The following is a 21,504-nucleotide window of genomic DNA, read 5'->3' as shown; positions in this document are numbered from 1 at the left end:
CATAATACACAGGACATTGGGTAGGATCGTCAGAAATTGATTTCCTTTGCAATGTGATAAATTAGTCTACACTAAAGAAGTACTTTTGCCTGGAAAGTCCCATGGACGGAGGAGCCTGGTGGGCTGCAGACCATGGGGTCCCTACAGTCTGACACGACTGAGCGACTTCACTTTCACCTTTCACATTCATGCATTGGAGAAGGCAATGGCTACCCATTCCAGTGTTCTTGCCTGGGGAATCCCAGGGACGGGAAGCCTGGTGGGCTGCCGTCTATGGGGTCGCACAGAGTGGGACACGACTAAAGCGATGCAGCAGCAGCAGCAAAGAAGTGCTAGACTCACTCAAACAAATATTAAAGACTTAAAATAGATTCCAATTAAGTGAACTACATGTCAGAAGAAAGCCTAATACTACTCTAAAGAAAGACACCAAAAGGTGAAATACAGCAACACAGAAATCTGACATCCAGTAAAACAAAAAAATACCGTGCAAAGAGGACTATATGATCCATAGCCAAAGAAAAACCGACCTATAAAAACAAATCTACAGTTGTCAGCAGTGAGAGAATCAACAGACAACACTGAAACAGCTATTTTTAAGTATGCTCCAAATGTTTAAGAAAGTGAGATAAACATGAATTCAACAGAGAAACAGAAGCTTTTTTTTTTTTAAAGACCTAGTGGAATATTCTACCACATCACATATGTAGACACATGTCTGGTTGTGCCAGTTTTTAGTAGTGTTAACAACGGTGAGTGGTTTCACACACTGTCAATTTGATATGCTCACAATACTATAAATCCTCCTATCAATTTTCCATCTATTAGATTTAGTATCCTTTTTTGATTGGTGACCAGACCTCAAGTGTTATTAGGGGCTACTGAAAAAGCCATTTTATAATTGTATCATTCCTTCTGAATTTATCAGCTAAAGTACTGAGGTAAAGAAACATACTCCAACTATTTGAATTCCTAGAACAATAACTTATACAAGAAAGGCATGAGAAAAGCTGCACTGGAGATGACATGACTATACATTAAGTAAATTCTATACATTCTGTTTTCAGGTAATTCCAGCCCAGTGGTTAGCGCTCAGGGCTTTCACTGATGTGGCCTAGGTTAGATCCCTGGTCAAGGAACTAAGAAGCTGACTACAAGCAGTGTGGCACAGATTAAATTGGTACAGACAATTTTTTTTTTTTTTTAAAGAAAGAAACAAGTAAATTTACCAAGATTGAAGGATTCAAGCTCAACATTCAAAAATCAATGCTTTTATTGTATATTATCAATGAACAATCTTGAAAAAAAATTTAATTCCATTAAAGGTAGAATGAAAACACAGAATACTTGAGATAAGTTTATAAAAACATGCACAAAACCTCTATAAAACTGCCAACTAAAAAAACTATAAAACACTGACAAGAAAATTACGATATCCTAAATAAGATATACCTCATTTATGGGTGGAAATGTTCTACAAATTCAATGTAATCAACAAGTTGCCTTAGAGACACTGACATGATGATTATAAAATTTACAGAGAAATGTAAAAGATCTAAAATAATTAAACCAATTTTGGAAAACAAGAAGATGGAATATTTATTTTATATTTCATGGTAATTTTATAAAGCTAGAATACTCAAGACAGTATGGCATCAGATTAATTTATAGATCAATAAAACAGGACCGAGAGAACAAAATCAGACCCACACATATATGTTCAATTGATTTTTGACGAAAGTGCCAAGGAAATTCAATGAGGGGAAAGATATTATCTACAAGTAGTGACAGAACAACGACATATCGATACAGAAAAAAGGAAGATTTTAATACCATAATCAAAAATGAGAAATGGATCAGAGATATAAATGAAAAAATGGAAATTAAAAACTTCTCACAGCACAGAATTTTTGTACATGTCCTAGACAAGGGTTACTGAGGAAGTTTCCTTCCATATAGCTAAATTTTAAAAATCTTATCATGAACGAGTTTTATCAAATATTTTTTTCTGCTTACTGAAAGGATCATGTAGCTTCTGTCCACTCTTTTACTAATGGAGAATACTACATTAATTGTTTTATGGATTTTAAACTTCCTTGCATTCCTAGGATAAACCCAACCTGATTACAAATGTCTAATTCTTCTAATATATTCATGGATTTGGTCTGCTATTATTTTGTTAATTTCTACAGGTATGTTCAGGGGAAATAATTGCAGTTTTCTTAGAATAGTACATCATCATGATAATACTATATTCATAAAGGAGATTGAAAAGTTCCTTCTTCCATTTCTCAAAAGACTTTACGTATGTGTTAATGTTAATAATAATGCTTCATTAAACATTTATCTGTGGGGCTGAGCTGGCATGAGCATTCAAGGTCCATTTCCAGCTTTGCTCGCTGGTAGAGCCTCTGGCTGTCCCGAGAGGGTGAGTTGGTATTAATGGTGTAGATTAGGGTCGGGGTGGCCCACATGGTCCTTGTCCTCCGGCTAAGAGGTCTCCTACCCACCCTTGGGTCTTCCCACCTCTGCTGCTGAGGGCCCCATGCTCCCCTAGCCTCTCCACAGGGAAGCGCTGGTGAACAGGGTGGCTCTCAGATTCCACTGGCTCTGAGAATTAAGACTGAATCAACCTGGAATCAAGATTGCTGGGAGAAATATCAATAACCTCAGATATGCAGATGACACCACCCTTATGGCAGAAAGTGAAGAAGAACTAAAGAGCCTCTTGATGAAAGTGAAAGAGGAGAGTGAAAAAGTTGGCTTAAAACTCAACATTCAGAAAACTAAGATCATGGCATGCGGTCCCATCACTTCATGGCAAATAGATGGGCAAACAGTGGAAACAGTGGCGAACTTTATTTTTGGGGGCTCCAAAATCACTGCAGATGGTAACTTCAGCTATGAAATTAAAATACATTTGTTCCTTGGAAGAAAAGCTATGACCAACCAAGACAGCATATTAAAAAGCAGAGACATTCACTCTGCCAACAAAGGTGCGTCTAGTCAAAACTATGGTTTTTCCAGTAGTCATGTTTGGATGTGAAAGCTGGACTATAGGAAGGTTGAGTGCTGAAGAATTGATGCTTTTGAACTGTGGTGTTGGAGAAGACTCTTGAGAGTCCCTTGGACTGCAAGGAGATCCAACCAATCCATCCTAAAGGAGATCAGTTATGAATATTCAATGAAAGGATTGATGCTGAAGCTGAAACTCCAATACTTTGGCCACCTGATGCAAAGAACTGACTCACTGTCAAAAACCCTGATGCTGGGAAAGACTGAAGGCAGGAGGAGAAGGGGACGACAGAGGATGAGATGGTTGGATGGCATCACTGGCTCGATGGACATGAGTTTGAGCAAAGTCCGGGAGCTGGTGATGGACAGGGAAGCCTGGCGTGCTGCAGTCCATGGGGCTGCAGGGACGAACACGACTGAACAACCAAAATTAACTGAAATATCTGAAAAATGCTTAGCAGTAAAGCCATCTAGGCCTATGCATTTCCTTATGGGAATATATACAATAACTAATTTACTTTTTAAAGGATATTAGAATTCCTAATTGTTTTTGAGTGTATTTATATTAATATATATCTTTTTTTCTTTTCCCATGCAGCTTGTGGGATCTTAGTTTCCAGACAGACAGAGATTAGTTCTCCACCCCTTGAACTGGAGGCTCAGAGACCCAACCACTGGACTGCCAGGGAAGTTGCCAGTGTATGTCTTTTTAAGATTTGTTCAATTTATTAGTATAAACTGGCTGATAAACTTCCCTAAGAATACTTTTAATTTCTGTAAGATAGTAATATCCCCTTTTTCAATACCTAATATTTATAATCTGTGTATTCTCTATTTTAAAAGGGCAATCTATCTCAAGGTATAACAATTTTATAGATCTTTTCAAAGAACTTTTCGTTTCATTGATTTTTCTCTACTATTTTTCTGTTTTTTCACTGATCTCCACTCAAACTTCTGTTCACTTTGAGTTTACTTTATTATTCTTAAGCTGGAAAAACTTAAGATGGTTGAATTGAGACCATAAAAGTACTAAGACTTTCCCTCTAAGGGCCTTCAGCTGAATTCCATAAATTGTGATGTGTGTTCATTTTCATTCATCAAAATACTTTCTAATTTCTGTTATCACTCTTCCTCAAATTATAGGTCATTTTCAAAGGCACTGTTTCAATTCCCACATTTTTCTCTGGTATCCATTTACAATTCAATTCCAATACACTTAAGAGGACAAACTCTGTATGATTTCAATCCTTTTTAACTTACTGAGACTTGTTTTATGGTCTAAAATAAGCTCTATCTTGCATAAAGATGTAAGTCTGAAAAAACCATTAAATCAAAGTGGCTGATAGACTTAAGCTTTATTAATTTTTCATTATAGCAGTTATATCATTTATTGAGAGTAGAGTTTTGAGATATCAGCCATTACTGCTGGTGTGAAGGATTACATTAGTTGTTTTTGATTACTGAACCAGCCTTGTGTACCTAAGTTAAATCCCATTTGGTTATGTTGTGTAGTTCTTTTTATACATCTCTACCATATTTGAATCTGGTTCCTATGTTTGCTCTGTCTCTTCCAACTGTTTTTTACCCTCTAGAAACCCTTGTAATTTTTTCTTGCTAGTGAGAAATGATGTAATGGATAAAAGGAACTACTTACAAATATACCTTTAGTAATATGCTAGTAAGGTGTGATAGGAGGAGAAGTACATTATAGTTCTAAGATTATGTCTCTTCTAGTGAGTCTTTGCCAGTGGACTGAATTTCACATGTTTCTCTGTTGTTCTCCTTTTAGGTGGGACAGCATTGCTAGAGTAGGCTGCTGCTGCTGCTAAGTCACTTCAGTCGTGTCCGACTCTTAGCGACCCCATGGACTGCAGCCCACCAGGCTCCTTCATCCATGGGATTTTCCAGGCAAGAGTACAGGCTGCTGCTGCTAAGTTGCTTCAGTCGTGTCCGACTCTGTGCAACCCCATAGACGGCAGCCCACCAGGCTCCCCTGTCCCTGGGATTCTCCAGGCAAGAACACTGGAGTGGGTTGCCATTTCCTTTTCCAATGCATGAAAGTGAAAAGTGAAAGTAAAGTCACTCAGTCATGTCCAACTCTTCGTGACCCCATGGACTGCACCCTACCAGGCTCCTCCGTCCATGGGGTTTTCCAGGGGAGTACCGGAGTATACAGCTGAGTTATTTACCTTTCTGCACGTCTAGGCTCTAATGGAATAGTTTCTCCTAAAGGCATGGGGAAACAGTGGAAACAGTGTCAGACTATTTTTCTGGGCTCCAAAATCACTACAGATGGTGACTGCAGCCATGAAATTAAAAGATGCTTACTCCTTGGAAGGAAAGTTATGACCAACCTAGATAGCATATTCAAAAGCAGACATTACTTTGCCAACAAAGGTTCGTCTAGTCAAGGCTATGGTTTTTCCTGTGGTCATGTATGGATGTGAGAGTTGGACTGTGAAGAAGGCTGAGCGCCGAAGAATTGATGCTTTTGAACTGTGGTGTTGGAGAAGACTCTTGAGAGTCCCTTGGACTGCAAGGAGATCCAACCAGTCCATTCTGAAGGAGATCAGCCCTGGGATTTCTTTGGAAGGAATGATGCTAAAGCTGAAGCTCCAGTACTTTGGCCACCTCATGTGAACAGTTGACTCATTGGAAAAGACTCTGACGCTGCGAGGGATTGGGGGCAGGAGGAGAAGGGGACGACAGAGGATAAGATGGCTGGATGGCATCACTGACTCGATGGACGTGAGTCTCAGTGAACTCCAGGAGTTGGTGATGGACAGGGAGGCCTGGCGTGCTGCAATTCATGGGGTCGCAAAGAGTTGGACACGACTGAGCGACTAATCTGATCTGAAAGGCAGACATTCTTAAGAAAGCTGTAGCATGTTTCAAAATGTTTCCTTTTTCCTCCCCTCTGACAGAAGCACAAAGGGCTTTTTCTCTATTATTCACTATGAGAACCTGTTTGAGATCTATGAGAACCTGTTTGAGATCTACGAGGTAAAACTCAAAAAAGGGTGGAGGTTCTTTCAATGACTTGGTCTTGCCTGATTTTTTTTTTTTTTAAACTCTGAGAGTAGTCCACACTGAGTCTCCAGAAGTTCATCAATTACAGTTCAATTTTCCTACACTGACATTAGCTGCCTCAGAGACTGTTGCTCTAAGTTTTGATTTTTTTGTATTCATCTGTCATTCTCTTTAATTTGGGGACAGCAGTTTCCCTTGTTACCTCACTTCCCTTATGGACCTAAGAAAAGTTATTTATTTTTCAGTCTATTCAGTTTTGTATTAGGTTGGTACAAAAGTAACTGCGGTTTTGGACCATGAATTTTAAATCATTATAACTAGGATCAATTTGTTAATTGATCTTTTGTTAATCAAAATAGGAACCATTATAATCAACACATTTTTGCCAATGAGAAATAAGTTTGTTTATTCCTATATATAGTTAAAATATTATAAGTAGCAAGTAATAAGTCATTAGCTTCCCTGGTGGCTCAGATGGCAAAACATCTGTCAGCAATGCAGGAGACCCAGGTTCGACACCTGGGTCGGGAAGATCTCCTGGAAAAGGGAATGGCAACCCACTCCAGTATTCTTGCCTGGAGAATTCCATGGATAGAGGAGCCTGGTGGGCTACAGTTCATGGGGCCACAAAGAGTCAGACACGGCTGAGCAACTAACACTATCTACTAAGCCATCAGCAAAAAAAAAAAGTGAGAAATGCACATTAAATTGATGTTTAACATAACCACATTTATTTAAGAATGTATTCCAATTTCAAATGGTAATATTCAACAATGCAATTGCAATTACTCTTAAACCAACCTAATAGTTGTTATTAGAACACAGTGGCAATTTCCAAGATTCTTACATGGCCTAGCAGAAACTGGAATTCCAAGAATATTTTGTATCTACAGATTAATACGAGGAGACGTGCACTTAACAATACTGCATCTTCCTGGGTATGAACATGGATTGTTTCTACATATATTTACATTGTCTTTAATTTCACTTATTAACATTTTACATTTTTCAGTGTATAAGTTTTTTACTTTTAAAAATTGTTAAATTATTTCTTAATATTTTTGAGGTTATTCTGAATACATTATTTTCTTAACTTCATTTTAAATCTTATTCACTGCTAGCATAAAGAAATACAATTAGTTTTTATATATTGATTTTATATCCTGTGACCATGATATACTTTAAATTTTACTAGTTAAGTTTGTAGATCCCTCTACACACAAAAACTGGTAGTTTTATTTCTTCCTTTCCATTCTGTATGCAACACCCATTCATGATAAAACTCTCAATAAGCAAGAAATAGGGGGGAACTTTCTCAACTTGGTAACAACTATCGGACAAAACACCAACAGCTAGCACCACACTTAATGGTGAGAAACTCAACGCTTTACTAAGAGCAGAAACAAAGCAATGATGCTCCCTCTAAAGCATGGCTTTTAAGATAGTATCGGGGCCTCCCTAATGGTCCAGTGGTTAAGAATACACCTTGCAAAGCTAGGCACACCAGTTCAATTCCTGGTCCAGGAAGATCCCACATGCCCAGGAGTAATGCGGCCTGTGCCACAATTTCTGAGACAGTGCTCTAGAGCCCAGGAGACACAACTACTGAGCCCACGCACTGCAGCTACTGAAGTCTGCATGCTTAGAGCCTCTGCTCCACAACAAGATAAGCCACCACAATGAGAAGCTCATATACCACGATGAAGAGTAGCCCCACTTGCTGCAAGTAGAGAAAACCCTCACACAACAATGAAGATGCATCACAGCCAACAAATAAATCTTTAAAAATATATATTAAAAAAAACGATGGTATTGGAAGTCCTAGCTAATATAATAAGAAAAGGAAATAAGAGGTATACAGATGGGAGGGAAGACACAAAACTGTCCTTGTTCTCAGATGATTTGATCATTCATGTAGAAAACCTGAAAAAACTGACCAAGAAAACTCCTGAAACTAATAAGTGATTACAGCAAGGCTGCAGGATGCAAGGCTAACATATCATTGGTCAGGGGATTTTTGCAGAAACTAATGTCTGTTGTTGGCAATTTGTTATATATGTGAATATTGAAATGTCTCCAGTCAATAACATTTGGGTAACAAAAGACATATTAATATTTCTCTGGTCAATAAGTTGTTAACATGCAAAAATTAACTGCTTTCCTATAATAACAGCAAGAATATGTGGGATGTGATACAACAAACACCATCTGCATTAGCATAACTGAAAATAAAATACAGTTGACCCATGAACAACACAGGGGTTAGGGATACCAAACCTTCCTGAGTCAAAAATCTGAGTATAATTTTACAGTCAATCCTCCACACTGGCAGTTGCACATCTGCTAATTCAACCAACTGTGAATCCTGTATTACTGTAGAATTTAGTGGGAAAAAAAAATCTATGTGTAAGTGGACTTGTGTAATTCAAACCAGAATTTTCTAAGGGTCAATTGTACTATGGTAAAAATCTAACAAAATCTACATAAAATCTATGTAAGAAAAATTACAAAACTCTAATAAAAAATTATCAAAGAAGAAATAAATAAATGAAGTGACAATCCTTGTTCATGGACAGAAAGACTCAATTTTGTCAAGATGTCAGTACTTCCCACTTGATTTTAGACCAATGCAATGCCAATCAAAGTTCCATAAAGTTATTTTGTGGATAGTCAACACAACATTGAAAGAGAAGAAATAAAAAATCAAAGGGCTGATGCTGTCAGACTTCAAGATTTACCAGAAAGCTACAGTTATCAAGACAGTGTGGTATTGTTGAAAGAATAAATACATCAATGTAACAAAACAAAGAGCCCAGGGAGAGACCTCTGTAAATACAGTCAACCCATCTTTGACAAAGAAGCAAAGGAAGCACAATGGAGCAAAGTTAGTCTTTTTAACAAATGGTGCTGAAACAACTGGATGTCCACATCTTAAAAAACATAATTTAGACACACTTTACAAAAATTAACTCAAAATTGACCACATACCTAAATATAAAATGCAAAACTACAAAACTCTACAAGATAATACAGGAGAAAACCTAGATGACGCTGGGTATAGCAATGATTTATCTACAACACTAAAGGCAAGATATAAAATAGTAACAGATAAGCTGAACTTCATTAAAATTAAAAACTGCTCTACAAAAGACATAGTTAAGAGAATGAGACAAGCCATTGACTGGCAGAAAATATCTGAAAAGGTAGTTCTGATAAAGAATTGATGCTTTTGAACTATGGTCTTGGAGAAGACTTGAGAGTCCCTTGGACTGCAAGGAGATCCAACCAGCCAATCCTAAGGGAATTCAGTCCTGAATATTCACTGGAAGGACTGATGCTGAAGCTGAAACTCCAATACTTTGGCCACCTGATGCAAAAAACCGACTGGAAAATGCTGGGAATTTTCCAGCTGGGAACTGATTTTCATGCTGGGAATGACCAAAGGCAGGAGGAAACGGGGATGACAGAGGATGAGATGGTTGGAGGGCATCATCGACTCAAGGGACATGAGTTTGAACAAGCTCTGGGAATTGGTGATGGACAGGGAAGCCTGACTGCTGCAGTCCATGGGGCTGCAAAGAGTCGGACACGACTGAGTGATTGAACTCAACTGAGTTCTGATAAAAGATCGTTGTCTAAAACATATAAATAACTCTTAAAACAAAGATACGAAAACAACATAATTAAAAAATGGGTGAAAGACCTTAACAGACACTCCAGCAAAGAATGCAAATTAAAGTAACAAGATACCACAACACTTCATCAGAAACACCAAAATCCCGATCCCTGACAATACCAAATGCTGCAAAAGACGTGGAGGAAAAGAACTCTCATTCATTGCTGCTAATAATGCAAAATAGTACAGCCACTTTGGGAGACACTTTGGCAATTTCTTACACAACTAAAAATACTCTTACCATATGATTCTGTAATCATGTTCCCTGGTATTTACCCAAAGGAGCTGAAAATTTATATCCACAGAAACACTTGCACCTCGATGTTTATAGCAACTATTCACAATTGGCAAAATATGGAGGCAACCAAGACACTCTTCAGTATGTGAATGGATAAACTGTGGTACATTCAGATGACAGACTATTATTCAGTGCTATAAGAAATGAGCTATTAAGCTATGAAAAGACATGGAGGAAACTTATATTATGTATTTCTAAGTGAAAGAATCCAATCTGAAAACACTATACATGGTATGATTTCAACTATATGACACTGTGGAAAATGCAAAACTATAAAAAAGCCAGGGGTTGGTGGAAAGGAAGGAATTAACAGGTGGAACTCAGGAATCTGAGGTCTGGGAAACTACTCTAATACTATAATGGTGAAAATATAACTTTGTATGTTTGTCCAAACACAAAGAGTGTACACTACCAAGAATGAACCCTAATATAAACTGTACTTTGAGTGAGGTTCATCAACTCTAACAAATGCACCACTTTTGTGAGAGTAGCTCATAATGGTGGAGACTATGCATGAGTAGGGGCAGAAAGTATATGAAAAATCTGTATACCTTCCACTCCAGGCTATAAACCTAAAATTGCTATAAAAAATAGTCTATTATGAAATAAACAATAAATCAGTTTTTATGAGAATCCTATCAGGATTTATAAAACAAGCATATCCTTACATTCATATGGAAAAACAACCTAAAATAAGCAAAATCACTCTAAAAATGAACAAAGCTGTAAGACTCACAGTACTGATTTGACAACTTACAACAAGCCACAATAATTAAGAAAGAAGATTAGTACCAAGATAGAAAAATAGTTAAATGAAACAGAGTAAACATTAGTTCAGCAAAAGCAAACGAACAGACATATATATGGTCAACTGATTTTCAACAAAAGCAATTCAATGCCTTCTAAAACGACACTGGGTCAACCGGCTATTCTTAAGCAAAAACACAAAACAAAGAGAAACAAAAACAAAACCAAAATGAAGTCATAATGAACTAGACCAAAATATAACTGCTGAAACTGAAAACCATCTAGAAGAAATCATAAGAGAAAACTATGCAATTAGGCTAAACAAAGATTTCTTAAGATACACCAGCAAAATCTAGGTCCTCAAAAGAAAAAAAAACAAAACTGAATCTCATGAAAATATAAAACACTTGTGCTTCAGAAGACATTATTAAGAAAAGGAAAAAACAAGCCACAGAAAAAAGAAAATGCATGCATATCATATATCTGACAAAGAACTTGTATCTAAAACATCTAAGTTCTTAAAACTTGGTAAGACAAACACAATTAAAAATCATACATCTCATGAAGAACTTATATCTAAAACATAAATTCTTACAACTTAAGACAGATAATGGGGAAACGCTTTGAACAGACATTTCAGCAAAGGTACAGGAATGCTTAATAAGCACATAAGAGCCTCAACAGTAATAGTCACTACTGAAATACACGTTAAAATCACTGAGATAGTTAAACACATACTAGAAGAGAAATAATCAAAAGACTGTCAATACCAAGTGAAGGAGAGGATGCAGAAAAATGAGATCCATGGTATGTTCTTGGTCAGTATGTAACATAATAGTCATCCTTTAAGCAATTTGGACCTTTCCTCAAAAGTTAAATATATATTTATATGACATAGCAATTCCCTCCTGCATATCTACAAAAGAAAAAATAAATACACAGCCCATGTAAAGACATGTATTTATTTGAATCTTTATAGCAGCATTATTCATAGAAGCCTCTAAACTAAAACAATAAAATTTCAAACTTTTCATCTTCTCATGAATGGCTAGACAAAATGTGAAATCTTCTTAAAATGAAATACAACTTAACAATTGAAAAAAATAGACATGCTACAACTGTTATAGTCTAAAACAATGATGAACCTCAAAAACATTATGCTAAGTGAAAAATGCCAAAACAAAGACTACTTTTAAATATCTGCGCAAGGTAGATATTGAGACAGAAAGTCTGTCAGGTTTTAACTGCAAAAGGGCATGCAAAACTTTTTCAGGTAAAGGAAGTCTAAAACTATGGTGTACCAATGTATATATATTAATCATAAAAACTTATGGGTGAATTTTATGGTATGTAAATTATACACCAGTAAAGCTAGTTTAAGAAAACTGTCTAAGAATACACAGAAGAGAATATTTACAAACTTGGAATAGGCAAAGATTAGTAGAACACGTTTAAGTACTTCAAACAAATTAGTAGAACACTTAAGTACTTTGGACCTCTCACACTTAAAGAAGTTATCATTGAAAAACAAAAAGGCAAGACATAATCTGGGAAAAATACTGAAGAATTGATGCTTTCAAACTGTGGTGGTGGAGAAGCCTCTTAAGAGTTCCTTGGACAGTAACAAGATTAAACCAGTCCATCCTAAAGGAAATCAACCCTGAATATTCATTGGAAGGACTGATGCCAAAGTTCCAATACTTTGGCCACCTCTTGCAAAGAGCCAACTCATTGGAAAAGATCCCGATGATGGGAAAGATTGAGGGCAGGAAGAGAAGGGGGTGATGGAGGATGAGATGGTTGGATGGCATCAACCTATTCAGTGAACTTGAGTTTGAGCATGGAGGAGGAATCTATTTGTCCTCATTGGAACAGACACATATTCTAGATATGATTGGCTTTTGCCATCCACAATGCTTCTGCCAGAAGCACTATCCACAGGCTCACAAAATGCCATCTATAGCCTCAGCACTCTAGATAGCATCATTTTCAATCAAGGTACTCATTTTGCAGCAGCAAAAGTACAGCAATAATTTCTGTTATGTATCTGCTCAACAGGCAGAATACATGGATTTCATATTCAAGGCATGGAAGTAACAGTGGTTCTTCTCACTGTTATACTTAATAACTCATACATAGAATTTGTACTTCCTCTTCCTAAAACTTTGAGCTCTGCTGGTTTGAGTCTTGCTGCTGCTAAGTCGCTTCAGTCGTGTCCGACTCTGTGCGACCCCATGGACTGCAGCCTACCAGGCTTCTCTGTCCATGGGATTCTCCAGGCAAGAACACTGGAGTGGGGTGCCATTTCCTTCTCCAATGCATGAAAGTGGAAAGTGAAAGTGAAATCGCTCAGTCGTGTTTGACTCTTAGCGACCCCATGGACTGCAGCCTACCAGGCTCCTCCATCCATGGGATTTTCCGAGCGACAGTACTGGAGTGGGGTGCCATTGCCTTAGTCCTGCTAGATTATTTCTAGCAGGAACACAGCAATGGTTCCACTGAATTAGTGACTTCCACCTAGCCACTGAGATGAGTGCAATTGTGTGGTAGTTTGAGCATTCTTCGGCATTGCCTTTCTTTGGGATTGGAATGAAAATTGACCTTTTTCAGTCCCGTGGCCACTGCTGAGTTTTCCAAATTTGCTGGCATATTGAGTGCAGCACTTTCACAGCATCATCTTTCAGGATTTGGAATAGCTCAACTGGAATTCCATCACCTCCACTAGCTTTGTTCGTAGTGATGCTTTCTAAGGCCCACTTGACTTCACATTGCAGGATGTCTGGCTCTAGGTCAGTGATCACACCATTGTGATTATCTGGGTCGTGAAGATCTTTTTTGTACAGTTCTTCTGTGTATTCTTGCCACCTCTTCTTAATATCTTCTGCTTCTGTTAGGTCCATACCATTTCTGTCCTTTATCGAGCCCATCTTTGCATGAAATGTTCCTTTGGTATCTCTGATTTTCTTGAAGAGATCTCTAGTCTTTCCCATTCTGTTGTTTTCCTCTATTTCTTTGCACTGATCACTGAGGAAGGCTTTCTTATCTCTTCTTGCTATTCTTTGGAACTCTGCATTCAGATGTTTATATCTTTCCTTTTCTCCTTTGCTTTTCGCTTCTCTTCTTTTCACAGCTGTTTCTAAGGCCTCCCCAGACAGCCATTTTGCTTTTTTGCATTTCTTTTCCATGGGGATGGTCTTGATCCCTGTCTCCTGTACAATGTCACGAACCTCATTCCATAGCTCATCAGGCACTCTATATATCAGATCTAGACCCTTAAATCTATTTCTCACTTCCACTGCATAATCATAAGGGATCTGATTTAGGTCATACCTGAATGGTCTAGTGGTTTTCCCTACTTTCTTCAATTTAAGTCTGAATTTGGCAATAAGGAGTTCACGGTCTGAGCCACAGTCAGCTCCTGGTCTTGTTTTTGCTGACTGTATAGAGCTTCTCCATCTTTGGCTGCAAAGAATATAATCAATCTGATTTCGGTGTTGACCATCTGGTGATGTCCATGTATAGAGTCTTCTCTTGTGTTGTTGGAAGAGGGTGTTTGTTATGACCAGTGCATTTTCTTGGCAAAACACTATTAGTCTTTGTCCTGCTTCATTCTGTATTCCAAGGCCAAATTTGCCTGTTACCCCAGGTGTTTCTTGACTTCCTACTTTTGCATTCCAGTCCCCTATAATGAAAAGGACATCTTTTTTGGGTGTTAGTTCTAAAAGGTCTTGTAGGTCTTCATAGAACCGTTCAACTTCAGCATCTTCAGCGTTACTGGTTGGGGCATAGACTTGGATTACTGTGATACTGAATGGTTTGCCTTGGAAACAAACAGAGATCATTCTTTTGTTTTTGAGATTGCATCCAAGTACTGCATTTCTTTTGTTGACCATGATGGCTACTCCATTTCTTTTGAGGGATTCCTACCCGCAGTAGTAGATATAATGGTCATCTGAGTTAAATTCACCCATTCCAGTCCATTTCAGTTCGCTGATTCCTAGAATGTCGACATTCACTCTTGCCATCTCTTGTTTGACCTGGCCACTGAACCGAAAGGCAGAAAAGGGGTTTATTCTACTGGCCTGAGTGATTGATTACAATCACCAAGGAGGAACTGAGTTGCTGCATAAAATGGAGGCCAGCAGAACTACATCTATAGCCCAAGAGGTTCTTTTGGGCTCTGTACAGTGCTTTCAAGTCCACTATTAAAGTTAATGGAAAACTACCAGCAACCCCAAGTGGCCAGGGTGGGGGTGGTGGGCAGGGAAGAACCAAACATAGGATAATTAAGGACACTTAAGAAATGAAGGTTTTGTGCCCATCATCAGGTAAAGAACCCAGAACAGCTGAAATTCTGGTTGAAGGCACAAGTACTGAATGGGTGGTAAAAAGAGGAAGCAAGATCAACTACGGATTTGTGACCAATGATAGAAACAGGACTGTATGTTGTATACATGGTCCGGAGTTGTATAAACGTTAACTATTTTCTTCTTTCCTCTCTTTCCCATATCTATTTTATATATAAGTTGTTGGAAGTGAACTTTATAAGGTAGTCTGGAGTTAACAGTCAGAGGCACTGTGATGAAAAGTATAACTAATACAGAAAGCACTGACAACCGGGACCGTGCATCCCCTTGTTTCAGGGAGATGGTAAGAACTTCTTTACTTATATGAAGGATAGCTGTATCTTGTTAAATGAAAAGAGAATTGGATAGAAGCTCAAATGTGTTCAGAAGCATTCATATGAAAACTAAGTAACCAAGGGAGTAGACTGTACCAGGGGTCCCCAACCTCTGGCATCTAATGCCTGATGATTTGAGGTGGAGCTGATGTAATAACAGAAACAAGTGCACAATAAATGTAATATGCTTGAATCATCCTGACACTGCCTTCTCCACTCTGGTCTATGGAAAAACTGTCTTGCACAAAATCTGTCCCTGGTGCTAACAAGGTTGGAAAGCACGGCACTGTACCATGTATTTACTGCCTCTCAAGTTCAAATGTATTTGCTCTCAGTTTCAAATTTACTTTATAATAAAGGATCTGGATTTAATCAAGATTCTCCTTTGGCTGGCTGTTAATGTCAAAGCTTTGTCAGTAAAGGAGGCTAGTACAAGGAAACGGCAGATACTTTCCTACTGCTTGGCAGGATAGGTGTGTGTAAGGCAAAGGGAGGTCCTATCTCCAGCCTCAGGACCCATCTGCACCCTGAGTGGGCTAGGGGTTGGGAAGGACTATACTGTTTACCAGTCCTCATCAGACTTTCTCTCCCTGACCGCCTTGACCCAGTAACCATGGACACCTCTGGCCCAGAGCAACCAAGTGAACTTTGTCATTAGCCACTGGGCTACAAGCAACATATTCACCAACAAAAGTTCTGAATTTCAGTTTTGGGGAGAAAGTTCCCCTTTCAAGTTTATTCCTTCCTTGGGTAACCTTAGCACCTTTATCCTTCTTAGTACCTAATTTCTTGAAAATTAATAATTCTTTAAAGGGTCCCTGTTCAAATTACCATGTGGTTTCTGTCTATTCATTGATAAAGGAGTAACGGATACCTTAATATCTAAAGAAATAGTTTATATTTTTATAAACAATACTATTATTCCTCTTATATTAAGTACTGCTATATTCTATTGACTATCATAATGAGGACATCTCAATGCCATTATGATATTTGCAGAAGCCAAAAATTATTTGATGTTTAATATATGCTAAATCATCTAAATCATAAGATGGCAGAGTAGAAGGTCGTGTGCTCATCTTCTCCTGCAAGAACCTCAAAATTGCAACTGGCTGCTGAACAACCATCAACAGGAGAAAAAGAACTGCAAAAATGTAAAATGGTTGTCTCAGGAGGCCTTACAAATAGCTGAGAAAAGCAGAGAAGAAAAGGGCAAAAGAGAAAAGGAAAGATATACCCATTTGAACGGAGAGCTCCAAAGAATACCAACGAGAGATAAGAAAGCCTTCCTCAGCGATCAGAGCAAAGAAATAGAGAAAAACAATAGAATGGGAAAGACTAGAGATCTCTTCAAGAAAAGTAGAGATACCAAGGGAACATTTCATGCAAAAATGGGCACAATAAAGGATAAATAGTATGGACCTAACAAAAGCAGAAGATATTAAGAAGAGGTGGCAAGAATACACAGAAGAACTGTACAAAAAAGATCTTAATGACCCAGGTAACCATGATGGTGTGATCATTCACCTAGAGCCAGACATCCTAGAATGAAAAGTCAAGTGGGCCTTAGGAAGCATCACTACGAACAAAGCTAGTGGAGGGGATGGGATTCCAGTTGAGCTATTTCAAATCCTCAAAGATGATGCTGTGAAAGAGCTGCACTCATATGCCAGCAAATCTGGAAAACTCAGCAGGGGCCACAGGACTGGAAAAGGTCAGTTTTCATTCCAATCCCAAACAAAGGCAATGCCAAAGAATGCTCAAACTACCGCACAGTTGCACTCATCTCACACGCTAGTAAAGTAATGCTCAAAATTCTCCAAGCCAGGCTTCAGCAATATGTGAACCGTGAACTTCCTGATGTTCAAGCTGGATTTAGAAAAGGCAGAGGAACCAGAGGTCAAATTGCCAACATCTGTCAGATCATAGAAAAAGCAAGAGAGTTCCAGAAAAACATCTACTTCTGCTTTATTGACTATACCAAAGCCTTTGACTGTGTGGATCAAAACGAACTGTGGAAAATTCTTAAAGAGGTGGGAATACCAAACCACCTTACCTGCTTCCTGAGATATGTGTATGTAGGTCAAGAAGCAACAGTTAGAATCGGATATGGAATAAACTGGTTCCAACTTGGGAAAGGAGAACATCAAGGCTGTATATTGTCACCCTGCTTGTTTAACTTATATGCATCATGAGAAATGCTGGGCTGGATGAAGCATAAGCTGTAATCAAGATTGCCAGGAGAAATATCAATAACCTCAGATATGCATATGACTCTACCCTTATGGTAGAAAGCAAACAGGAACTAGAGAGCCTCTTGATGAAAGTGAAAGGGGAGAGTGAAAAAGCTGGCTTAAAACTCAACATTCAAAAAACTAAGATCATGGCATCCAGTCCCATCACTTCATGGCAAATAGATGGGGAAACAGTGGAAACAGTGACAGACTTTATTTTTGGGGGCTCCAGAATCACTGCAGATGGTGACTGCAGCCATGAAATTAAAAGATGCTTGCTCCTTGGAAGAAAAGCTATGACAAACTTAGACAGCATATTAGAAAGCAAAAACATTACTTTGCCAACAAAGGTCCACCTAATCAAAGCTATGGTTTTACCAAGAGTCATGCATGGATGTGAGAGTTGGACCTAAAGAAAGCTGAGTGCCAAAAAATTGATGCTTTTGAACTGTGGTGTTGGAGAAGACTCGTGAGAGTCCCTTGGACTGCAAGGAGATCAAACCAATCAATCCTAAAGGAAATCACTCCTGAATATTCATTGGAAGGACTGAGGTTGAAGCCCCAATACCTGGGCCACATGATGGGTAGAATTGACTCATTAGAAAAGATCCTGATGCTGGGAGATTGAAGGCAGGAGGAGAAGGGGATGACAGAGGATGAGATGGTTGGATGGCATCACCAACTCAATGGACATGAGGCTGAGCAAGCTCCAGGAGCTGGTGATGGACAGGGAAGCTGGCATGCTGCAGTCCATGGGGTTGCAAAGAGTTGGACACGACTGAGCAACTGAACTGATATGCTAAATATTAATCTAGGTATTTTATTTGTATTGACTCATTTAATCCTAACAATCACCCTCCGATAAACTCTCAAACAAGCATCTCTCAAACACAAAATATAAATCTAACAGGAACTGTTCTCTAAATGACAATTAAATACACTTCTATAATCATCTTTGCTGTGAAGTTCATGATGATTACATTAAAGCATACCATGACTTTGTTTTAAAAATCTCTTATTACTGGGAGTTCCCTGGTGGTTCCATGATTAGGACTCGGTGCTTTCGTTGCCATGGGCCCAAGCTCAATACCTGGTCAGGGAACTAATATCCCACGGGGCAAGTGGTACAGCCAAAAAAAAAAAAAAAAAATCAAACAAAAAAACAAAACACCAACAAAAAAGAAAACCTCATACTATCCATTATTTAAAACAAACTCCAATGTCTTGATTACAAACTAACAGTGAATCATTATGGCTGATTAATGGCTTCATAAAGTGATTACAACAAATTCTTAACCACTCATTAACAGCAGAAAAGAGTGATAAAATATTCAAAAGAACAGTACTAATAATCCTAAAATAGAACTGTAATCCACATCAACCAAGCTTATTCTGTTTCATGAACTAATTCACTCACTACAAAGCACTCAAGTGTCTTTCAGAACATAGGGGAAAGGAACAACAACCAAAAGGGTTAAAGAAGCAAGAATTATTACGTATTTTATTTGTAAAAACAGTCAACAATATGTTTTATACTACTAGTCAAGAAGTACACATTTCATTTAACCAAATATTGATGATAAAGTTTCAAGACTAAAGACACAGCTTTAAAAATGGCCTCAGAACTGAGATGTTCCATACTATCTATCAAACAGAATGTACCTTGATACTTAAAATATTTTTAAAACTAAATTAATTGAGCTGCAATTAGAAGTCCTACCTTAAAAGCCTAAAAATCTCTTCAACATTACTAGGGAAAAGTTACCAAAAGGTTGTATTTTTATGTTACCAAATTATAATTTCAGGCCCCCAAATCTTAACTATTACTAACAGACCACATTATCTAAGAATATTATATCTAATCATCTTGCCAACCACTCTTCTTTTACCTAATAATTCTGATGGTGATAATTAAAAATTACTTATAAAAGCCAGGCACTGTTCTAAGAGCTATATAAACTCACTTATTTCCCAAAACTGGCTTATGAAATACATCCTATTATTGTTCCTATTTTAGAAGTGAGGAAACTGAGCCACAGAACGATTAAGTAATTAACCCAAAAAACAGTAAAGCAAAGAGATGAACTCAAGCAGTCTAGCTCTAAAATATCAACTTGTACAAACTTCCATTGAGAAGTATGAGTCATAGCTTGCTATAACCTCATAACACACGTAAGTGGGTACTATTAGTATCCTCATTTTCACAGGAAAACTAAAATTTGTCCAGACTCAAACAGCTAATAAGTGACAGAATCAGGATACTAGCCAAATTCCCGTTAGTCTAAAAGCTGATTTCTTAACTATAAAGGTATATTGCCTCCCTATAACTAAGAGCAATGAATTCATGAAACATCAGATAAATGATATCAAATCTCAAATAATACAATAACATGTCACGGGATAAACTAAAGATTACACCCCAGACGCAGGTGAAAGAGGAGAGTCAAGGAGCTGGCTTAAAATTCAACACTCACAAAACTAAGATAATGGCAACTGGTGCCATCACATCATGGAACATAGATGGGGAAACAATGGAAGCAATGACAGACTTTCTTTTCTTGGGCTCCAAAATCACTGCAGATGGTGACTGCAGCCATGAAATTAAAAGATGCTTGCTCCCTGGAAGAAAAGCGATGACAAACCTAGACGGCATATTAAAAAGCAGAGACATTACTTTGCCAACAAAGGTCCGTCTAGTCAAAGCTATGGTTTTTCCAGTAGTCACGTATGGATGTGAGAGTCAGACCATAAAGAAGGCTGAGTGCTGAAGAATTAATGCTTTTGAACTGTGGTGTTGGAGGAAACTCTTGAGAGTCCCGTTGACAGCAAAGAAATCAAACCAGTCAATCTGATAGGGAATCAATCCTAAATATTCATTGGAAGGACTGAGGCTGAAGCTCCAATACTTTGGCCACCTGATGCAAAGAGCCAACTCATTAGAAAAGACCCTGATGCTGGGCAAGATTGAAGGCAGGAGGAGAACAGGTGAGATGGTGTATGGCATCCTTGACTCAATGGACATGAATTTGAGCAAGCTCCGGGAGGGAGATGGTGAAGGACAGGGAAGCTGGCATGCTGCAGTCCAAGGGGTCACAAAGAGTCAGACACGACTGAGCCACTGAACAACAACATACTCCCGAAATATGAAATATCAGTTGATTCTTGCCAAGTACTTCATGTAGTACCAAAAAGCAAAGACATCTATAAAATGTATCATCTACTAAGAGAAAATACATATTCTACATAAAATAGTTTAACATAAGAAATAAAACAGTCGTAAACTTTGCCTATCAAATATACTAAGCAGCCAATGTAAACATACCTGCAAGGAGGCAAAACCATGGAGTCTTTCATAAGCACAGATCCAGAAAGCAGGATATACCAACATCTGGCAATAGTTTCTGAACTGTTTAAGTGAATAAATAGATGAGTAAATAAATATACATATTCACATGTATATATGAATTCAATACAAAATACAAAACATGAAAAAAATTCAAGTATTATTATAAGTAGTTAAAAATTAACAGTCCTTGGAAATTTCACTTGTTGCCGAAGGTTTCATATAGACCGTGTTCACATCTTACATAATAACTATCCTAAGATACAGGTTTCAGAAATATTTTTTTTGGTTCTTCATTATTAACTTGTATCAGTAACTTCCTATTCCTCATTTTTGTGTATGATCACCACATTTGATGAAGATCAACTCAAATATTGTACTAGATGTACATATTAAAAAGTTATATTTCTGATAAGTTTAACGTATATTAAGGACAGTATTGTTTGGAATTCACATTTATCAATGTTCCATCTTCATGTT

General features: G+C 37.9%; 1 protein-coding gene across 6 annotated transcripts in view; it reads right to left on the bottom strand.

Moving 5' to 3' along the window:
- RAPGEF6 (Rap guanine nucleotide exchange factor 6) overlaps window positions 1-21,504 on the bottom strand; it is a 227,258-nt gene that overhangs the window by 163,218 nt on the left and 42,536 nt on the right. For 4 of the 6 annotated variants that reach the window (XM_086410436.1, XM_086410438.1, XM_086410441.1 and 1 more), the window contains exon 4: window positions 21,004-21,087. The exons of the other annotated variants lie outside the window; for them this stretch is intronic. In XM_086410436.1, coding sequence (XP_086266562.1) covers window positions 21,004-21,087 — 84 coding nt within the window. The remainder of the gene's footprint in view (window positions 1-21,003; window positions 21,088-21,504) is intronic. 6 annotated transcript variants of the gene reach the window in all.

This window comes from Bos grunniens, chromosome 7 (assembly GCF_055505025.1).
Source record: "Bos grunniens cultivar Pamir isolate PY7600 chromosome 7, Bosgru_T2T1.0, whole genome shotgun sequence".
Classification (NCBI taxonomy): Eukaryota; Metazoa; Chordata; class Mammalia; order Artiodactyla; family Bovidae; genus Bos; species Bos grunniens.
This window is presented reverse-complemented; position numbering and strand designations above follow the sequence as displayed.